We start from the raw sequence: 19,897 nt of genomic DNA, 5'->3' as shown, positions 1-19,897 counted from the left end.
CAGAGAACAGATTTTTTTTATTTTTTTACAGTAAAGCATATGACGACAAATAGTGCTATAGGCCCTTGACTATAACACTTTTACATTCCATGGTTGCATGATTGGAAGACTTTGAAGGGGGGGGGGACTCAAAAATGTGGAACACTTAGTCTTTCACAAAGAGAAACCTGAATTATTGATGCAAAACCACAAAGGACCACAGTAACAAAGTGTAACTCTGACAGTTTGATCGTTCTGCTAGTTTTGATATCTGGTAATGAGATTATAACACAGTCTTGAGGGCAAAGGATATTGAGACCCTTCCTTGGTTTACTGAAACCCTACGATTCAAAACTGGATCGAGATTGAGACCCGGAGTTCTTCAGTGGTATCATTTACATGCCACAGACCATCCCTGTGTATGTTCAGGATTCCAGTGCTGTTCAGAAAGCGAATGGTGATCGTAAAGCTACGGGGGTACCAGAAAAGGCACTTGTTCTCAGTCCTCCTGAGATCTGGTTCTACATACTGCAAGAGACAGCACTCACTAAGAAAAGGAATCCTCGTTTAGTGTTAGATTTACGGAAGAACCTGTGACCATCCTTGCCTTGGGACTGAAGGCCATAGGATATTTTGTGAAAAGGTCCTGGGGTCCGCATGACCTATACAGTGGGAAGCTTTCTACAAATATTGGCTGCAAAGAGAAAAACATATTTTCTGCTGTTCATATTTTCAGCCCAGCTATAAGGAGGGTGGTCATGACTCATAATGATACCCAGTGCTACTTCTAGGTGTTCCGATGCAGGGCCCGCTGCTACCTATACGGCTCACCCCTGGGTTTTTTTTCTCAGGCACACTTCAGCGGTGGGAACATCTGTTCCCAGGAGTCAGCATGCCCGTGGGCCTCCATCGGTCTTCAGGGGCAACCAGGCTGCTCCCTCCTGCGACCTGAGCTGTTGTAATAGATTTATCCCTTTGGCTACTTTTGATGATTGTGATTGACGTGGGGGGTGGGCCATGGCCTGTTAAGCCTAATCTGCAGGAGAAGGATTCTCCAACGAATGCTGCTCGACCCCTCAATTTTACAAGCTGGAACATCGCAGGCCTTGGGGGGTACATTTAATGACCCCAAGCGGCAGGAATTTATCTGAGGCTATGGCATTATTTGCCTACAGGAAACATGTGCCACTTCTAATCAGTCCCATATTGTGGGCTATCAAACATTTTTACCCCTGCCCTTGCGTCATGTAATGGGGGCCTGATAATTTTTGTCGCGCTGGCAATAAGGGCTAGAATCTGGGTCTTCCCCATTAAGACGACAACCATCCAGGGTCTGTCCTTTTCCTCCAGAGGATCTACCAAGTTAATCTTCCTGAACTTTTAGAACGCTAGGCCCAACCCTCTGGTAAAAAAACAGCCACGCCCTGGCTACCTGCCTACGGAAGTTGTCCACCCCAGCCTTTATCTCCAGGCCAATCTGATGGTGGCTAGAGATTTTAATGTGCATGTGTGTGTGCACTTCCAGGAGTGGGGGTGGGTGACCCGGGCTGTATGTTACTGCCAGGTCTTCAGCTTGACCATTTCTTGACAGGCTCTTTTTTTAACAAACTGATGAGTTGTTTTAACCATACCTGCTGGCACTGCAAATAAAGGGATACCTTAGTGACCAGTAAAGTATTTTTATCTTTAGACCCCGGTTGGATCTATACTAGGTGCTCCCATCAGTCGGTTGAGCCTACCTTGGCCCGTAGGAACATGCCACTTCGAGAGGGGGTGAGGGTCATTAACAAGAAATCATAATTTTCTTATAGTAAGGGAACTATAATGAGATAAGCGGTCAAGACTGTGACCAACTGGCAGGTCCTGGGTCACTTCTCTGCTATAGTATATATAGTTGGGAGGGTGTATCCCCAGAGTACCTTTGTGGGGACTGATATTCCACCACCCCAAGAAAGCCTTCCTGCCCTATGGAGCAAGAGGTCAAACTGACTTTTTTCAGCTTCCTATTTGCTCTTTGTTAAAGAGAGATAAGAGCATCTCCTAGGTTTCGTTCCTACTTGGCAGCCATTCATCAGTAAGTCTATATCACTTTTTATCTAACAGATTACAACTCATGATCCTAGCCCATTACAGTAGCATGTGGTGTGCTTCCAGGCTTCATCCTATCACCAGTCATCTTTTCTATGTGGGACCCCTAAGCAATATCCTAACTGGAAAAACATCAAAAGCAATAGGAAGATGACATGCAGCACCATTAACTATGGATCTTCTCTTACGATGACACCTCAAAAGCTGTTTCTACCCACATCTAAGCTGTCTAACGCATGATGATCTCTTTGAAAACTGAATTTATTAAGCTAGCCAATGACAAACACACCTGTAGGAAGTTGGCTCTGAATGCCCTATTTCAATGTAAGAAATAGCATGCACAGAGTCCAAGGGTCCCCTAAGAGGTAAGATAGTGGCAAAGAGAGATAATTCTAATGCTCTATTTTGTGGTAGTGTGGTCGAGCAGTAGGCTATCAAAGGAGTGGTGTTAAGCATTTGTTGTACACACCCAAGCAATAAATGAGGAACACACACTCAGAGACAATTCCAGGCCAATAGGTTTTTGTATAGAAACATATATTTTCTTAGTTTATTTTAAGAACCACAGGTTCAAGATTTACAAGTAATACTTCAAATGAAAGGTATTTCACTTAGGTAACTTAGGAACTTTGAATCAGCAAAATATCATGTACAGTTTTCACAAAAATGGCAATAAGCTATTTTAAAACTAGACAGTGCAATTTTCAACAGTTCCTGGGGGAGGTAAGTGTTTGTTAGTTTTGCAGGTAAGTAAACCACCTACAGGGTTCAAAGTTGGGTCCAAGGTAGCCCACCGTTGGGGGTTCACAGCAACCCGAAAGTTACCACACCAGCAGCTCAGGGCCGGTCAGGTGCAGAGGACTAAGTGGTGCACAAAACGCATAGGCTTCAATGGAGAAGGGGGTGCCCCGGTTCCAGTCTGCCAGCAGGTAGGTACCCGCGTCTTCGGAGGGCAGACTAGGGGGTTTTGTAGGGCACCGGGGGGGGTGGGGGTGGGGGGACACAAGTCAGCACAAAAAGTACACCCTCAGAGGCACTGGGGCGGCCGGGTGCAGTGTGCAAACAGGCGTCGGGTTTGCAATGGAGTTCAATGGGAGAACCAGGGGTCTGTTCAGCAGAGCAGGCAAGGGGGGGGGGGCTCCTCGGGGTAGCCACCACCTGGGCAAGGGAGCGGGCCACCTGGGGGTCGCTTCTGCACTGGATGTCAGATCCTTCAGGTCCTGGGGGCTGCGGGTGCAGTGTCTTTACCAGGCATCGGGTTCTTAGAAGCAGGCAGTCGCGGTCAGGGGGAGCCCCTGGATTCCCTCTGCAGGAGTCGCTGGGGGGGATCAGGGGGGGTTAACTCTGGCTACTCACAGGGTCGCAGAACCGGGGATTCCTCCCTGTATTGTTATGTCTCCGCAGGTCGAGCCGGGGGCGTCGGGTGCAGAGTGCAAAGTCTCACGCTTCCGGCGGGAAACGTGTTGTCTTAAAAAGTTGCTTCTTTGTTGCAAATATGTTTCTTCTTTGGAGCAGAGCCGCTGTCCTCTGGAGTTCTTGGTCCTTTTAGATGCAGGGTAGTCCTCTGAGGCTTCAGAGGTCGCTGGACCCTGTGGAACGCATTGCTGTTGCCGTTTTTCTTGAAGTGGGGAGACAGGCCGGTAGGGCTGGGGCCAAAGCAGTTGGTGTCTCCGTCTTCTCTGCAGGGCTTCAGATCAGCAGTCCTTCTTCGTCTTCAGGTTGCAGGAATCTATCTTGCTAGGTTCTGGGAGCCCCTAAATACTCAATTTAGGGGTGTGTTTAGGTTGCGGGGGGTTAGTAGCCAATGGCTACTAGCCATGAGGGTGGCTACACCCTCTTTGTGCCTCCTCCCTGAGGGGAGGGGGGCCCAACCCTAATCCTATTGGGGGAATCCCCCGTCTGCAAGATGGAGGATTTCTAAAAGTCAGAGTCACCTCAGCTCAGGACACCTTAGGGGCTGTCCTGACTGGCCAGTGACTCCTCCTTGTTTTTCTCATTATCTCCACCGGCCTTGCCGCCAAAAGTGGGGCCGTGGCCGGAGGAGGCAGGCATCTCCACTAGCTGGAGTGTCCTGGGGCGCTGTAACAAAGGGGGTGAGCCTTTGAGGCTCACCGCCAGGTGTTACAGTTCCTGCAGGGGGAGGTGAGAAGCACCTCCACCCAGTACAGGCTTTGTTACTAGCCACAGAGTGACAAAGACACTCTCCCCATGTGGCCAGCAACATGTTTGGTGTGTGGCAGGCTGGTAAAACTAGTCAGCCCACACTGGAAGTCGGGTATGTTTTCAGGGGGCATCTCTAAGATGCCCTCTGGGGTGTATTCACAATAAAATGTACACTGGCATCAGTGTGCATTCATTGTGCTGAGAAGTTTGATACCAAACTTCCCAGTTTTCAGTGTAGCCATTATGGTGCTGTGGAGTTTGTGTTTGACAGACTCCCAGACCATATACTCTTATGGCTACTCTGCACTTACAATGTCTAAGGTTTTGCTTAGACACTGTAGGGGCATACTGCTCATGCACCTATGTCCTCACCCATGGTATAGTGCACCCTGCCTTAGGGGTGTAAGGCCTGCTAGAGGGGCGACTTAACTATGCCATAGGCAGTGTGAGGTTGACATGGCACCCTGAGGGGAGTGCCGTGTCGACTTAGTCATTTTCTCCCCACCAGCACACACAAGCTGGCAAGCAGTGTGTCTGTGCTGAGTGAGGGGTCCCCAGGGTGGCATAAGACATGCTGCATCCCTTAGAGACCTTCCCTGGCATCAGGGCCCTGGGTACAAATTACAAGGGACCTACCTGGATGCCAGTGTGTGCCAATTGTGGAAACAAAGGTACAGGTTAGGGAAAGAATACTGGTGCTGGGGCCTGGTTAGCAGGCCTCAGCACACTTTCAAATCATAACTTGGCATCAGCAAAGGCAAAAAGTCAGGGGGTAATCATGCCAAGGAGGCATTTCTTTACCAAACACCCCCCCCCCCTCCCAAACGAAAGAGGATGAGACTAACCTTTCCCAAGAGAGTCTTCATTTTCTAAGTGGAAGAACCTGCATTGGCATGGGCAGTCCCAGGTCTGTGTTCCACTATAAAGTCCATTCCCTGTAGGGAGATGGACCACCTCAACAGTTTTGGATTTTCACCTTTCATTTGCATTAGCCATCTGAGAGGTCTGTGGTCAGTTTGAACTACAAAGTGAGAACCAAAGAGGTATGGTCTCAGCTTCTTCAGGGACTAAACCACAGCAAAGGCCTCCCTCTCAATGGCACTCCAACGCTGCTCCCTGGGGAGTAACCTCCTGCTAATGAAAGCAACAGGCTGGTCAAGGCCATCATCATTTGTTTGAGACAAAACTGCCCCTCTCCCATGTTCAGAGGCATCAGTCTGCACAATGAACTGCTTGGAGTAATCTGGAGCATTTAGAACTGGTGCTGTGCACATAGCTTGTTTCAGGGTGTCAAAGGCCTGTTGGCATTCTACAGTCCAGTTTACCTTCTTGGGCATTTTCTTGGAGGTAAGTTATGTGAGGGGTGTCACTATTGATCCATATCCCTTCACAAACCTCCTGTAGTACCCAGTCAAGCCAAGGAATGCCCTGACTGGAGTCTGGGTTTTTGGAGCTGCCCAGTCCAGAATAGTCTGGATCTTGGGCTGGAGTGGCTGAACTTGGCCTCCACCTACAAGGTGTCCCAAGTAAACCACAGTTCCCTGCCCTATCTGACATTTGGATGCCTTGATAGAGAGGCCTGCTGCTTGCAGGGCCTTCAAAACCTTCTTTAGGTGGACCAGGTGATCCTGCCAGCTGGAGCTGAAGACAGCAATATCGTCAAGATAAGCTGCACTAAAGGACTCCAAGCCAGCAAGGACTTGATTCACCAACCTTTGGAAGGTGGCAGGGGTATTCTTTAAACAAAAAGGCATAACAGTAAACTGATAGTGCCCATCAGGTGTGGAGAATGCTGTCTTTTCTTTTGCTCCTGGTGCCATTTTGATTTGTCAGTACCCTGCAGTCAAGTCAAAGGTACTTAAGTATCTGGCAGCACCTAGTTTGTCAATCAATTCATCTGCCCTTGGAATGGGATGGGCATCTGTCTTGGTGACAGAATTAAGTCCTCTGTAGTCCACGCAAAACCTCATCTCTCTCTTTCCATCTTTGGTGTGAGGTTTGGGGACTAAGACCACTGGGTAGTCCAGGGGCTGTCAGAGTGCTCAATGACTCCCAATTCCAGCATCTTGTGGACTTCCACTTTGATGCTTTCCTTAACTTGGTCAGACTGTCTGAAAAATTTGTTTTTGACAGGCATGCTGTCTCCTGTGTCCACATCATGGGTACACAGGTGTGTCTGACCAGGGGTTAGGGAAAAGAGCTCAGCAAACTGTTGTAAGACCTTCCTACAGTCAGATTGCTGTTGGCCAGAGAGGGTGTCTGAATAGATCACTCCATCAACTGAGCCATCTTTAGGGTCTGTGGAGAAGAGATCAGGGAGAGGTTCACTCTCAGCTTCCTGGTCCTCATCTGTTACCATCAACAGATTCACATCTGCCCTATCATGAAAGAGTTTGAGGCGGTTCACATGGATCACCCTTTTGGGGGTCCTGCTAGTGCCTAGGTCTACCAGGTAGGTGACCTGACTCTTTCTTTCTAGCACTGGGTAAGGGCCACTCCATCTGTCCTGAAGTGCCCTGGGAGCCACAGGCTCCAGAACCCAGACTTTCTGCCCTGGCTGAAACTCAACCATAGCAGCCTTTTGGTCATACCACATCTTCTGGAGTTATTGGCTGGCCTCAAGGTTTTTGCTTGCCTTTTCCATGTACTCTGCCATCCTGGAACATAGGCCTAGTACATAGTCCACTATATCTTGTTTAGGCTCATGAAGAGGTCTCTCCGAGCCTTCTTTTACAAGAGCTAGTGGTCCCCTTACAGGATGGCCAAACAGAAGTTCAAAGGGGGAAAACCCTACTCCCTTCTGAGGCACCTCTCTGTAGGCGAAAAGCAGACATGGCAAGAGGATATCCCATCTCCTTTTGAGCTTTTCAGGGAGCCCCATGATCATGCCTTTCAATGTCTTGTTAAACCTTTCGACAAGACCATTGGTTTGTGGATGGTATGGTGTGGTGAATTTGTAAGTCACCCCACACTCATTCCACATATGCTTCAGGTATGCTGACATGAAGTTGGTACCCCTGTCAGACACCACCTCCTTTGGAAATCCCACTCTGGTAAAGATACCAATGAGTGCTTTGGCTACTGCAGGGGCAGTAGTGGACCTAAGGGGAATTGCTTCAGGGTATCTAGTAGCATGATCCACTACTACTAGTATGTATTGGTTCCCTGAGGCTGTGGGAGGTTCAAGTGGACCCACTATGTCCACACCCACTCTTTCAAAGGGGACCCCCACCACTGGAAGTGGAATGAGGGGGGCCTTTGGGTGTCCACCTGTGTTACCACTGGTTTGACAGGTGGCACAGGAGACACAAAACTCCTTTACCTTCTGGGACATGTTGGGCCAATAGAAATGGTTAAATAACCTTTCCCAAGTATTGGTTTGTCCCAAATGCCCAGCAAGTGGAATATCATGAGCTAAGGTCAGAATGAACTTCCTAAACTCCTGAGGCACTACCACTCTCCTAGTGCCACCAGGTTTGGGATCTCTTGCCTCAGTGTACAGGAGTCCATCTTCCCAAAAGACTCTATGTGTTCCAATGATCTTTCCTTTGGTCTCTTCAGTAGCTTGCTGCCTAAGGCCTTCAAGAGAGGGACAGGTTTCTTGCCCCTTACACAACTGTTCCCTTGTGGGTCCCCCTGGGCCTAGGAGCTCAACCTGATAAGGTTCTAACTCCATGGGCTCAGTTCCCTCAGAGGGCAGAACTTCTTCCTGGGAAGAGAGGTTCTCTTTCTCTTGTTGTGTTGAAGCTGGTTCCCCAGTCTTCTTTCCTTTTCTCTTGGAGGGTTGGGCCCTTTTTCCAGGCTCCAACACCACTTTTTCACCCTGAGCCTTGCACTGTGCCCTTGTCTTGACACACACCAGTTCAGGGATACCCAGCATGGCTGCATGGGCTTTGAGTTCTACCTCAGCCCATGCTGAGGACTCCAGGTCATTTCCAAGCAAACAGTCTACAGGAATATTTGAGGAGACCACCACCTGTTTCAGGCCATTGACCCCTCCCCACTCTAAAGTTACCATAGCCATGGGATGTACTTTAGTCTGATTGTCAGCGTTGGTGACTGGATAAGTTTGTCCAGCCAGGTATTGACCAGGGGAAACCAGTTTCTCTGTCACCATGGTGACACTGGCACCTGTATCCCTCAGGCCTTCTACACTTGTCCCATTAATTAAGAGTTGCTGTCCGTATTTTTAGCATATTAGGGGGCCAGGCAGCCAGTGTGGCTAAGTCCACCCCACCCTCAGAGACTAATGTAGCTTCAGTGTGAACCCTGATTTGCTAGGGCACACTGTTGATCCCACCTGGAGGCTGGCTATTCCAGTGCTAACTGGAGTAGTAGTTGAAGTGGAACCTTTCTTGGGACAGGCCTGGTCTCCAGTTTGGTGTCCCTGCTGATTACAGCTACAACACCAGGCTTTTTGGGATCAAAGTTTTTACCCTTGTACACAAAATTGGATTGTGAAGAGGCTTTGGACCCTCCCTCCTGAGCAGGTTTTTGGGGCCCTGTAGAAGACTCTTTACTTTTTACCTTGGATATCTCAACACTCTTCCCCTGGGGAGTCTTTGTGACCCCTTTCTTTTGGTCACCCCCTGTGGAAGTCTTGGTCACCCTAGTCTTGACCCAATGGTCCGCCTTCTTTCCCAATTCTTGGGGAGAAATTGGTCCTAGGTCTACCAGATGCTGATGCAGTTTATCATTGAAACAATTACTTAACAGGTGTTCTTTCACAAATAACTTGTACAGCCCATCATAATCATTTACACCACTGCCATGAATCCAACCATCCAGTGGTTTAACTGAGTAGTCAACAAAATCAACCCAGGTCTGGCTCGAGGATTTTTGAGCCCCCCAGAACCTAATCCTGTACTCCTCAGTTGAGAATCCAAAGCCCTCAATCAGGGTTGCCTTCATGAGGTCATAGGATTCTGCATCTTTTCCAGAGAGTGTGAGAAGTCTATCTCTACACTTTCCAGTGAACATTTCCCAAAGGAGAGCACCCCAGTGAGATTTGTTTACTTTTCTGGTTGCACAAGCCCTCTCAAAAGCTGTGAACCATTTGGTGATGTCATCACCATCTTCATATTTAGTTACAATCCCTTTAGGGATTTTCAACATGTCAGGAGAATCTCTGACCCTATTTATGTTGCTGCCACCATGGATGGGACCTAGGTCCATCTCTTGTCTTTACCTTTCTATGGCTAGGATCTGTCTTTCCAAAGCCAACATTTTGGCCAACCTGGCTAGCAGGACATCATCTTCATTGAGGCTTTCCTCAATGCTTCCAGAGTTGCTGGACTCTCCTGTGAGAGAAGCAGCATCTCGGACTATCACATTTGGAGTCAGGGTTGGAGGAACCCTGGTCTCCCTATCTAGGGTTGGAGGTGGGGAGTTCCTCCAACTCACTAGTGTCCCCCTCTGTGAGGCCATCATCAGAGGGGTTGTTTTTAGCAAACTCTGCCAAAAGCTCCTGGAGCTGTACTTTGGTAGGGTTTGAACCAGTTTTTATCTTTTTGATTTTACAGAGAGACCTTAACTCTGACATCCTAAGATGCAGGTAAGGGGTGAGGTTGAGTTCCATCACTAACTCTTCTGTAGTAGACATTATGTTTCTAAAAGTTGGAATACTTTTAAGAATCTAAAACTATCTCTAGAACTTAATTCAAACTTTCACAAAACTTTTAAACTATAAAAGAAATGCCAACAGTGACTAACACAAGGCCCTAGCAGGGCTTTTAAAAATGTAGAAAAATAGCTCAAATTTCAAAAATCCGTTTCTAATGACAATTTTTGGAATTTAGTCGTGTGATCAGGTATTGGCTTAGTAGTCCAGCAAATGCAAAGTCTTGTACCCACTGCTGATCCACCAATGTAGGAAGTTGGCTCTGTATGGACTATTTCAAAGTAAGAAATAGCATGCACAGAGTCCAAGTGTTCCCCTTAGAGGTAAGATTGTGGCAAAAAGAGATCATTCTAATGCTCTATTTTGTGGTAGTGTGGTCGAGCAGTAGGCTTATCAGAGGGTAGTGTTAAGCATTTGTTGCACACACACAGGCAATAAATGAGGAACACACACTCAAAGACAATTCCTGGCCAATAGGTTTTTCTATAGAAAAATATATTTTCTTAGTTTATTTTAAGAACCACAGGTTCAAGATTTACAAGTAATACTTCAAATGAAAGGTATTTCACTTAGGTAACTTAGGAACTTTGAATCAGCAAAATAGCATGAACAGTTTTCACAAAAATGGCAATAAGCTATTTTAAAACTAGACAGTGCAATTTTCAACAGTTCCTGGGGGAGGTAAGTATTTGTTAGTTTTGCAGGTAAGTAAACCACCTACAGGGTTCAAAGTTGGGTCCATGGTAGCCCACCGTTGGGGGTTCAGGGCAACCCCAAAGTTACCACACCAGCAGCTCAGGGCCGGTCAGGTGCAGAGGTCAAAGTGGTGCCCAAAACGCATAGGCTTCAATGGAGAAGGGGGTGCCCCGGTTCCAGTCTGCCAGCAGGTAGGTACCCGCGTCTTTGGAGGGCAGACCAGGGGGGTTTTGTAGGGCACGGGGAGAGGGGGCACAAGTCAGAACAAAAAGTACACCCTCAGCAGCACGGGGGCGGCCGGGTGCAGAGTGCAAACAGGTGTCGGGTTTGCAATGGAGTTCAATGGGAGACCCAGGGGTCTCTTCAGCGAAGCAGGCAGGCAAGGGGGGGCTTCTCGGGGTAGCCACCACCTGGGCAAGGGAGAGGGCCACCTGGGGGTCGCTTCTGCACTGGAAGTCGGATCCTTCAGGTCCTGGGGGCTGCGGGTGCAGTGTCTTTACCAGGCGTCGGGTTCTTAGAAGCAGGCAGTCGCGGTCAGGGGGAGCCTCTGGATTCCCTCTGCAGGCGTCGCTGGGGGGGGTTCAGGGGGGTTAACTCTGGCTACTCACAGGGTCGCAGTCGCCGGGGAGTCCTCCCTGTAGTGTTGTTTCTCCGCAGGTCGAGCCGGGGGCGTCGGGTGCAGAGTGCAAAGTCTCACGCTTCCGGCGGGAAACGTGTTGGCTTTAAAAGTTGCTTCTTTGTTGCAAAGATGTTTCTTCTTTGGAGCAGAGCCGCTGTCCTCTGAAGTTCTTGGTCCTTTTAGATGCAGGGTAGTCCTCTGAGGCTTCAGAGGTCGCTGGACCCTGTGTAACGCGTCACAGTTGCCGTTTTTCTTGAAGTGGGGAGACAGGCCGGTAGGGCTGGGGCCAAAGCAGTTGGTGTCTCCATCTTCTCAGCAGGGCTTCAGATCAGCAGTCCTTCTTCGTCTTCAGGTTGCAGGAATCTATCTTGCTAGGTTCTGGGAGCCCCTAAATACTCAACCTAGGGGTGTGTTTAGGTCTGGGGGGTTAGTAGCCAATGGCTACTAGCCCTGAGGGTGGCTACACCCTCTTTGTGCCTCCTCCCTGAGGGGAGGGGGGCACATCCCTAATCCTATTGGGGGAATCCTCCATCTGCAAGATGGAGGATTTCTATAAGTCAGAGTCACCTCAGCTCAGGACACCTTAGGGGCTGTCCTGACTGGCCAGTGACTCTTCCTTGTTTTTCTCATTATCTCCTCCGGCCTTGCCGCCAAACGTGGGGCCGTGGCCGGAGGGGGCGGGCATCTCCACTAGCTGGAGTGCCCTGGGGCGCTCTAACAAAGGAGGTGAGCCTTTGAGGCTCACCGCCAGGTGTTACAGTTCCTGCAGGGGGAGGTGAGAAGCACCTCCACCCAGTACAGGCTTTGTTACTAGCCACAGAGTAACAAAGGCACTCTCCCCATGTGGCCAGCAACATGTCTGGTGTGTGGCAGGCTGGTAAAACTAGTCAGCCCACACTGGAAGTCGGGTATATTTTCAGGGGGCATCTCTATGATGCCCTCTGGGGTGTATTTCGCAATAAAATGTACACTGGCATCAGTGTGCATTCATTGTGCTGAGAAGTTTGATACCAAACTTCCCAGTTTTCAGTGTAGCCATTATGGTTCTGGGGAGTTCGTGTTTGACAGACTCCCAGACCATATACTCTTATGGCTATCCTGCACTTACAATGTCTAAGGTTTTGCTTAGACACTGTAGGGGCATAGTGCTCATGCACCTATGTCCTCACCCATGGTATAGTGCACCCTGCCTTAGGGCTGTAAGGCCTGCTAGAGGGGTGACTTATCTATGCCATAGGCAGTGTGAGGTTGGCATGGCACCCTGAGGGGAGTTCCATGTCGACTTAGTCATTTTCTCCCCACCAGCACACACAAGCTGACAAGCAGTGTGTCTGTGCTGAGTGAGGGGTCCCCAGGGTGGCATAAGACATGCTGCATCCCTTAGAGACCTTCCCTGGCATCAGGACCCTTGGTACCAGGGGTACCAGTTACTAGGGACTTACCTGGATGCCACTGTGTGCCAATTGTGGAAACAAAGGTACAGGTTAGGGAAAGAACACTGGTGCTGGGGTCTGGTTAGCAGGCCTCAGCACACTTTCAAATCATAACTTGGCATCAGCAAAGGCAAAACGTCAGGGGGTAACCATGCCAAGGAGGCATTTCCTTAAAACACCAAAATAGGAAAAGCTCACAACAAGAAGTCTTGACAGAATCATACCTCAACTAACAACAGTGCAATATCCTTGGATTCTATATTTTCTTAAAGCCACAGTTTCAAGAATCACATCACTAAGAAGGCTAAAAAAAGTTTGGAACCAGCTTTCTCTTCTCTGGAGGATCAAGCAATATCTGCCTGAACTTAGAATCATTATACAAGCCTTGTTTCTATAACACCTAAAGTGTGGCAGCACCCTGCTTGCCCGCAACTAAGACCCACGCCTTGTACTGTTAACTAGTGTAGTTGACATGGCTGCATGACAAAGGCCTGAGAAAATTCTACAAGATAACACACAGGCTTCATGAACTTCTTTGGACCCCCTGCAGCAAACAACCTTCAGGACATGCTGCATCACCCTTAAAGGCAATGTATTCAGTGCATCACCATCCCTGCGGAAATTATCAAGCTCTCTGCTAGAGAATCTGTGGTAGTGATCTCAGCACTTGCAAATGTAAGTTTAAGGGATACAGGAAGGAAACGATTAGACAACAGAGCTTCTCCCACTAGGCTACAAGAATATTTAAGACCAGACCAGCACAGATGCAGCAAACTCCCTCATTCCTCATCTACAAGAACCCTTTTGCCCAACAGCAACACCAAACACTGCCTCCTTCATATTCCACCAGATGAAATGAGCCCAAATGGATAATCAAACTGCACATATTACATTATTGCACCCACAATTGCTTGTACAGAGCTGTGCTACTGTACAGCAAGCATTGTGCCTTGTAAAAATCAGTTCACACATTAAAAAGACTCAAGGACAAACAGCATGTGCCACCACTAAATGCTATCCTCTTAGAAGGAAACGATCCTTTTGAGAATAGCCCCCATAATTATAGAAAGTCTAGGGTGCTGCAATAATACCCACAATGAAAATATCAAAGGCAGCTGCCAAGAACAGAGGGGAGACAATACCACCATTCATGACTAGTAGATGATCAGATGTTACATAAATTAGGACAATCTCCAGTTCATGGTAGATCCTTAACACTATCTCAGAAACATCAATCACCTATCCTTTATGTATTTCAATTGCTAGAATATGAATATCGAGAAATGTTTGCTAAAGATCGTAGACAAGATTAGAGTAGGTCCGGAAGTCAGCATCCATTCGAGGCCCCTGTAAAGGCAGGTCAACAAGCACCTTCATAAACTACTAAAGGTTCTCCGAATAATAGATTAGTCTGGTTTTAGGCAGACACCACCAGCATAAAAAAGCCACATGATGCAATAGGCCAGACCGAGAGTGTTTACAATATTGCAGCTGTTACTGGCACATGGATCAACAGGAAATAAATAAGATTTGATTTGTTGATCCACAGAATAACAAACATCAGACAGGTTTTACAAAGACCAACAAATTTAAAAAATAGTCTCCAACTAAAAGCATGCTGAGAGCACTTAGGGCAGACAGATTAATTTTGGGTCTGAGAAAAACTTGCAGGTCTTTTCTAATTGGTAAATCGATGACCCAATGCCACAAAACTACTACTGATAAAAGTGGTCTGCAAGAATCCTGCTCTCATGAAGCAAGTAATAGAATCAAAGGAGTATTTGGCAGAAGGAACTACATAAATTCAGATGTACTCGAGGAATATTAGTAAGTCTGTCTGTCTAAAGAAGCCTGTAATTCTGTTTATCACTGCCATGATTACAGCCATCCAAGGAGATTTACTTGACCATGTACAAAAAGTTACATCCTGTCTTTGACTGTAGGGATGGAATGATTTACTGCTTGTGGGAAGCTGCCCAGGTTTATCTTCAGTGAAACAAAGTCATAGGATGGCTGATCTGCTGTCGCTATTTTCCCACCCCAGAGCAGATCCCACCATAGAGGTCTGACCTACTCTGAGGGATAAAATGTCAGAACCAGCTGGAAACAAAGTTCTACAGAGCGGCAGTTGCCAAAGTGGTGGAAACATTTTCTACATTGCCTCCACCATTCAGTGGCCCCGTTTTTTATTGTTAAATGACCCCCTAATCATTTAAACTACAAAATATTAACAGTTTAAATTAACAGTTGAGCAAAATTTACGTCACTGTGCTTGTGCGAAGTGCACTGAGATCCTTAATACAAAATAAAAGTCAATGAACAGTGCATGCTCCCATACAGAATACCATACTGCGAGAATAGGATTGCATGAGTACCTTATAAATATCCTAAAATAATGGCCATCATGACATTTCATCAGAATGCAAATCAAACTTGCATTTGACTTAATTTTTAGTGCAGAGAACACAGAAGACACTCGGTCTCATTACATGTTACAAATATATAATCTATGTACAGTTCTTCACATACTCTTGTTTTTGACCTCGAGAGCTCAGACTGGACCGTCTCTATAGCACTCATCAGACACTGGTTCTGGGAGACCAAGGAGGCATTTTGTTCACGAAGTGAATCCAGCTTTTCTTTGAACTGCTTATTTTCTTGCTCAATTTGTTTGTATGAGGGATCTGTCACAGAAGACTGGAAGAGAAACATACAATTATATCAAAACACTTCTCTTTATATGAACAGCATTCGTATTTGATTAATTAAGTGATGAAAAACATGCACATACAAAAGCAGGCAAAAGGGACGGTTAAGGACACTATAAGCTAGATCACCAACATGGTTTCTACTCCCTTACATTATTGAATGTAGGTTTTCAATGTGTCTAGGATACCAAAGAGATAACATTTTATCAGCCTTCGTTTGCAGAGGAATTCAGTGTAGGTGAAAGATGAAACTGGACCCTTGGTAGGAGTTTTCTCAGATTCTGCAGCAATAGCAGTCTTCAAATAGGACACCCTAAGGGTGGAACAAAAACATACCACCAGATAGACCTGACACATTCAACAGATCTGAAAATGTACTCAACAAGCAGGAGGTTAAGAATCCTCTGTTTTCAGGTCAGAGAGGTTCAGGGGCCTTTAACAGGTGGTAACTGGCAGGAATGAGAGGTAATGGTTGCCAGCTAAGTTAAGGTACAACAATTGTACATCTAGAGGGAGGTATAATGGGAGGTTATTGTTCCGTGAAGTAGACCATGGATAACTGAATATAATGTATGAACGCTATCTTTCGTATAAACACTGACCATCCAAGAAGAAACTCTCAGGAAGTACAGGTTTGTAAGATACCGATTTTTAGAAAAAAAACAAGTAAAGGGACTGATTGTGCAGAACATGCATTGAGTAAGTGAACCAACCATTTAGGTATGTTGATCTTACAGTAAGTGGTTCATTTCCACTAACCAATGTAAACAACCCACACGGAAACCACAACCGCTGCCATGCAGATAAAGGTTTGTGCCACTTCAACAAGAACAGTAGCCAAGTTTGAGCCCTTGAAGGCACACCATGAACAGCCTTAGAGAAGCATTAAACAGAAGTAAGACACTGTGTGGCTCTCGTGGTCACCACAATTGAACCGCGCCACCAAGGAGTAGAAATGTTCCATGGCAATCCCAGAGATGTGAGCAAACAATAGCAAAACTGACTATGTAGATTACTAGCTCCTGTTGAAGCATGTAGACAAGTCCAGTAGGATGAGGAACCATGAAGACCTGTCACTCTGTTTGGTGACTTGAGATTATTGAAAATCATCCTTGCCCTTAGTTGTCCATTTACACTTTCCTCCTAAAGAGGGAAGTGCCCTTTATGCCCTTTGCTGAGTTCTGACTAATGGCGATCTGACTGATGTCCTGAAGACGAAGACTGAACCTGGGTGCTGACCTAATCCTTGGAGGGTAATTATGACAATGCATTTGTAATTTGTCTGTTTGCTTTTCCTTTCTAGGTACCAACTGCTTGTTTTGACAGAGACCATAGCTAGATGTTTTTCCAAATTGGTGTTCTAAACTGTTTTGCATGAAGCCCAACATGCGAATGCTAATCAGTGGTTAGGACAGGTGTTCACCAAATTGACGCAATAGATAAACAACTGACAATATGCTTTGCTGAACTGACGCGACATTGACACTCTGCTAAACTTTGCATTAAGGCCCTGTAGTCTTCACTTTTTTAGCATATCATAGTCTGTTTAAAAAAAATAAAAAAAGATCCCAAAGAAAGGTTTAAAAAAATCAGGTGACACCACCCAGCAGAACCCTTCTGAGAGAAGCTCCAGTCCCTCAGATTTTCAAGCACTAGTGCGCGTATACATAGTACTGTACTGAGAGGAATAAAGGTGAGCTTCTCAGGGGAGGAGGGAGGGTTGCATGTGAGTCTATGAAAGATTCCAATAATGGTGAACTATAGTTATAGGTAAGTAACTTATTTTTTTACACCAGTATTGCAACTTTCATAGATTCACATGTTTGAATCAGAGTAGTGAAGTACATTGTAATCCTAAGCATACAGATAACATTCATTACCATATATAAATATGCTGACATCCACTAAAATATTTTTGTGAAACATTTTTTAATCTTACTTCTACAGTGAAAAGTTGCATATAATTGAATGTAGTCATGATAAACAGTATTAATGAGGTGTTAGATAATGTGCGGAACTAATATTGGGATGGTGGGAAAAATAAGGTACCTCGCAGTTACTGAAACAGATGTCTCAGCACCGCCTGACCTACTGCCACATCACCTTGATGCCTTGCATCTAGGTAGTAGTGATTTGTAAAAGTGTACGCATTCTTCCAGATGGCTGCTCTGCGAATGTCCTGAAGAGGCACCAACAAACAGTGCTGTCGAGGATGATACAGCTTTAGTCAAATGAGCATGTGTTGATGACTGTAAATGTTTTCCCCCTGCTTCGTGGCAGAAGTGAATTGCGCGATATCCACCTAGCAATTTCTTGCCTGGAGGGACGATGACCTCTTCTTGGAGCACTGAATGCCACAATCAACTTGTTAGACTCTGTAAAACCAATGGGTTTGTCCAAATAAAATCTGAGGTACTGTTTGATGTCTAAAGAGTGAAGAGTGTGTTAAGCTGGCGTGGTAGGGTTCGGAAAGAATGTCTTTAAAATAACCATTTGATTAAGATGAAAGTCCAAAGGGATTTTGGGGATAAACATTGGGTTTGTATGAAGGATCACTCTACCATCCTTAAACTGTAGGGAAGGATCTTGCATGGTAAAAGCTTGGATCTCCCGGACTCTCCAATTTGAGGTAAGAGCCACAAGAAGAGCAACTTTCCACAAAAGGAACTTTAAACCTGCCTTGTGAATGGGTTCAAATGGATGTTTCCTCAACTGTGATAACATGGTGATCACCTAACAAGATGGAGGAGGTGGTCCAACTGGTGGGAAGACTCGAAACAGTCCTCTGAGGAATTGCTTGATGATTCTAGCAGACCACAATGATGGTGATATGTCCGATTATCTGTATAGTGATATGGCAGCCAAATGTACTCTGATGGAAGCATGAGCTATTCCAGATCGTGCCAAACGCAATAGATATGGAAGAATCTGATCAAGTAATGGCAAGAGCAGATGGATTTGAGCTTGTTGACACCATACGCAAAATCTCTTCCACTTTTGACTGTAGATTTATTTTGTGTTATCTACTCTGGCGAGTATCATTCTACAGTCTGGAGAGAGGTCTAATTGGGCAAGCTCATTGTGATCAGGAGCCAGGCTGAGAAGTGAAGAGATCTGAGATCCGGGTGTAGCACTTGACCCTCGGTCATTGTCAAGAGGAAAGGTGTGTTCTTTAACGGAATGTGGGGATTCTCTGAGAGAAGAAGCAGCTCTGTAAACCAACACTGGCGTGGTCACACAGGAGTTATCAGGAGTATCCTGCAATGTTCAGTCTTGATCTTCGATAGAACCTTTGGAATGAGGTGAATGGGCAGAAAAGCTAAAGCATATATTCCAGACTATGCCATCGAAAATGCCTAAGAATCAGCATTTGGTGTTCTGGGGGCTGCAAATAGGTCGAGGTGTGGCTTGTCTCACTGGGAAAAATGTGATTGATTGTCTCCTGATCCAATTTCCACTTGTGGTTCGAAGTTCTCAATCTGCTGAGTGTCTGCTATCATGTTTTGTTTTCCTGGAACATGCTCCACTCATAGATGCACTCCAGGTAGGGTAGACCAATTCCAAATGCATTGGGATTCTTGGGACAGGGGATCTGGTCCAGTCTTGCTTGTTTTTATAGTGCATCATTGTTGTCCTTACGCAGAGGAGTTCTTTATCCTTGGAAGGAAAGCCTGTAGGGCCAGGTGCACTGCCCTGAGCTTGAGCAGATTGATGTGATCGCCTTCGTGTTGTCTTCTCCATTTTTCGCTGATCTACATCTCATGAAGGCAGTTTCCCCGTCGTTCCAGGGAAGCGTCAGTAGCTATAACCCATGTAAAGGGTGGACTGAGGAATGAATGGCCAAATGACAGATGTAGAGTCTGGGTAAACCAAGATAGAGCCATGATCATTGCTGGTGCAATGCTGAAAGCATCATCGAAGGAACCTCTGGCTTGCTTCCAATGGCTGTCCAGTTTTTCCTGGAGGGGTCGCATTCGCAGCTGGCAGAATGGAATCTCAGGAATGCAATATGACATCATCTCCAATAGGGACTTGAAGAGGCAGACTGAAAAACTTTTCTTTGATTTGACCTTGCTAATGAAATTAGTCTTTGTTGTCTTTCCGTTGTAGGAAATGCCTTGTTGAACGAAGTGTCCAATATTACACCCAAGAAAGTGATGTTTGTTGAGGGTTGAAATGTTCACTTTTTCAGGTTGATTGCAAGACCCAGCTCTTTTTGAACAGGGTCATGCAAGCAGTCGCTGATCTCTGTGCTTCTAGTTTGGAAGGAGCCTTGACTAACCAGTGGTTCAGATATGGGAACACCTGATGCTTTTTGTTTTCTCAGGAATGCAGCAAGTGGGGCCAAACATTTTGTGAATACCCTGGGGGCTGACTTCAAGCTAAAGGCAAGAACTCTGAATTGATAATGGCTGCCGACTACTGTGAATATGAGGAATTTTCTGTTGGACGGATGAATAGGGATGTGAAAGTAAGCATCCTGAAGATCGAGAGTGGACATATAATACTCTGGATTCAGAAGTGGTAAGATATCTTAAAATGTTATCATATGGGATGACTGTTTTTCAGATAAAATTTTAAACTCTGAGGC

General features: G+C 46.2%; 1 protein-coding gene across 4 annotated transcripts in view; it reads right to left on the bottom strand.

Annotated features, from left to right (window-relative positions):
- Positions 1–19,897, bottom strand: part of CCDC18 (coiled-coil domain containing 18) — a 574,107-nt gene that overhangs the window by 495,504 nt on the left and 58,706 nt on the right. For all 4 annotated transcript variants that reach the window (XM_069232377.1, XM_069232374.1, XM_069232375.1 and 1 more), the window contains exon 4: positions 15,128–15,295. In XM_069232377.1, the coding sequence (XP_069088478.1) occupies positions 15,128–15,295 (168 nt within the window). The remainder of the gene's footprint in view (positions 1–15,127; positions 15,296–19,897) is intronic.

This window comes from Pleurodeles waltl, chromosome 4_2 (genome assembly GCF_031143425.1).
Source record: "Pleurodeles waltl isolate 20211129_DDA chromosome 4_2, aPleWal1.hap1.20221129, whole genome shotgun sequence".
NCBI lineage: Eukaryota > Metazoa > Chordata > Amphibia > Caudata > Salamandridae > Pleurodeles > Pleurodeles waltl.
Note: the sequence above shows the minus strand (reverse complement) of the source record. Positions and strands in the feature narration are given on the sequence as shown.